Consider the following 1,357-nt stretch of genomic DNA (forward strand, 5'->3'; position numbering starts at 1 on the left):
CGTTTTACATTCAGGGTAAGAGGCAGTAAAGTCTTTGTCATAGCAATGCCAAAACTCTTCTATTTTTGCTCCATAAAAGAAAATACACACAACCGAAATTTGGAGAAAAACTGTTGAGAGGATATGCAGCTTTGATGTTTTCACAGCACAAAAAAAAAGAAAAAAATGGCTGAAGCTGCAACAAAATCACTTTGCAGTTGAGCCCAGCTCAACATCAGCATGTTTTTCACAATTGCAATTGAAAGTAAACATCACAGGTAGCAGTTCTGGATTGGCTGTAGCAGATTCAGAAAACAAAACAAAACTCCTATATGGCAGCACTCATCTCAAAGAATAACACTCTTCATGTAGGAGTCTAAAGTTGAAAGGTGAAGCTAGAGTTTTAAACCAACACAATCTGAAAAACTTGGGTTCTTAGAGAGAAGGGATGGGTTTTAACTTTAAATCCTGTCCTGTGAAGCCTTTTCTGACCTCGCTTTGTTTTTCCTCCTCAGGATTCAAAGGGTTCTGAGGCAGTGTGCACACCCCCTGAAGCCTCCACTCTAAGAGAATCAGCATGTAAGTCATCTCTTCCTGTCATGTCTGCAATAATATTTTACATGACTGAAGGCGAATCACCTTAGATCAAAGTGTGATCCTTGTACAAACTGTTGCATTTACAACTCCTGCAGCTGTGAGATGCCAAACAGTTAATGTATGCACCATAAAACATTCATTTTTATTTAGTCTGAGCTCAAATCTTCAGTTTTTTTAATGAAATGTTTGTTTTTGCAGACATCAGTCGAAGACGTCTCTGTCTTGTGCGACGATGATCCGGGACTCCCAGTGAAGAAGGATTCTGGTTTCAGTCCCTTCTGCTCCAGGGCCTCTCTGAGACGGACCGGCGGCTCCAGGTAGTACTGCATGGAGAGATGAGGTCAGAACACTAGAAATGGGTCTTGGCTCAGAGGTGAGGAAGTCTAGACTTAAATTATATTACCAGTTGTACTGCATATTACATCCATGGAAAAAGAAAATGTTACCATGAACTGCAAAAACCAGGCACTTAAGACTATATTTATATATTAAAGACTTAAAAATACTATTTCTTTCAACATTATCTGGGAACCCTCTAATAACTGACAAGTGTTTAGTATGAAACCATAGATTTCTATCTTCTTAAACTCAAGTCCTTCCTCCATAATCTTATCTCGAGGTAAAATCTAGAAAAGATTTCGCTATATTTCTTTATCTCGAGATAAAGAGATAAAAATCTAGAAAAGATCTCATCTCTTTATCTCGAGATAAAGAGATAAAAATCTAGAAAAGATCTCATCTCTTTATCTCGAGATAAAGAGATAAAAATCTAGAAAAGATC

At 37.7% G+C, this 1,357-nt stretch overlaps 1 protein-coding gene and 1 long non-coding RNA gene across 2 annotated transcripts in view; both read right to left on the reverse strand.

The window, feature by feature from the left end:
• Positions 1–733: 733 nt before the first annotated feature.
• On the reverse strand, positions 734–921 carry LOC106957562 (uncharacterized). The gene is made up of 2 exons (XR_001426977.1): positions 882–921; positions 734–851 (listed from the first exon to the last, which is right to left on the reverse strand). It is a non-coding gene; the product is annotated as an uncharacterized LOC106957562 (long non-coding RNA).
• A 390-nt stretch (positions 922–1,311) lies between these two features.
• Positions 1,312–1,357, reverse strand: part of LOC106957543 (N-acyl-phosphatidylethanolamine-hydrolyzing phospholipase D) — a 6,614-nt gene continuing 6,568 nt past the window's right edge. The window contains exon 5 of the mRNA XM_015048924.1: positions 1,312–1,323. Coding sequence (XP_014904410.1) covers positions 1,312–1,323 — 12 coding nt within the window. The remainder of the gene's footprint in view (positions 1,324–1,357) is intronic.

The sequence above is a fragment of the Poecilia latipinna genome, unplaced genomic scaffold, assembly GCF_001443285.1.
Source record: "Poecilia latipinna isolate Pla-1442-1.1 unplaced genomic scaffold, P_latipinna-1.0 Scaffold914, whole genome shotgun sequence".
In the NCBI taxonomy this organism is placed as follows: Eukaryota; Metazoa; Chordata; class Actinopteri; order Cyprinodontiformes; family Poeciliidae; genus Poecilia; species Poecilia latipinna.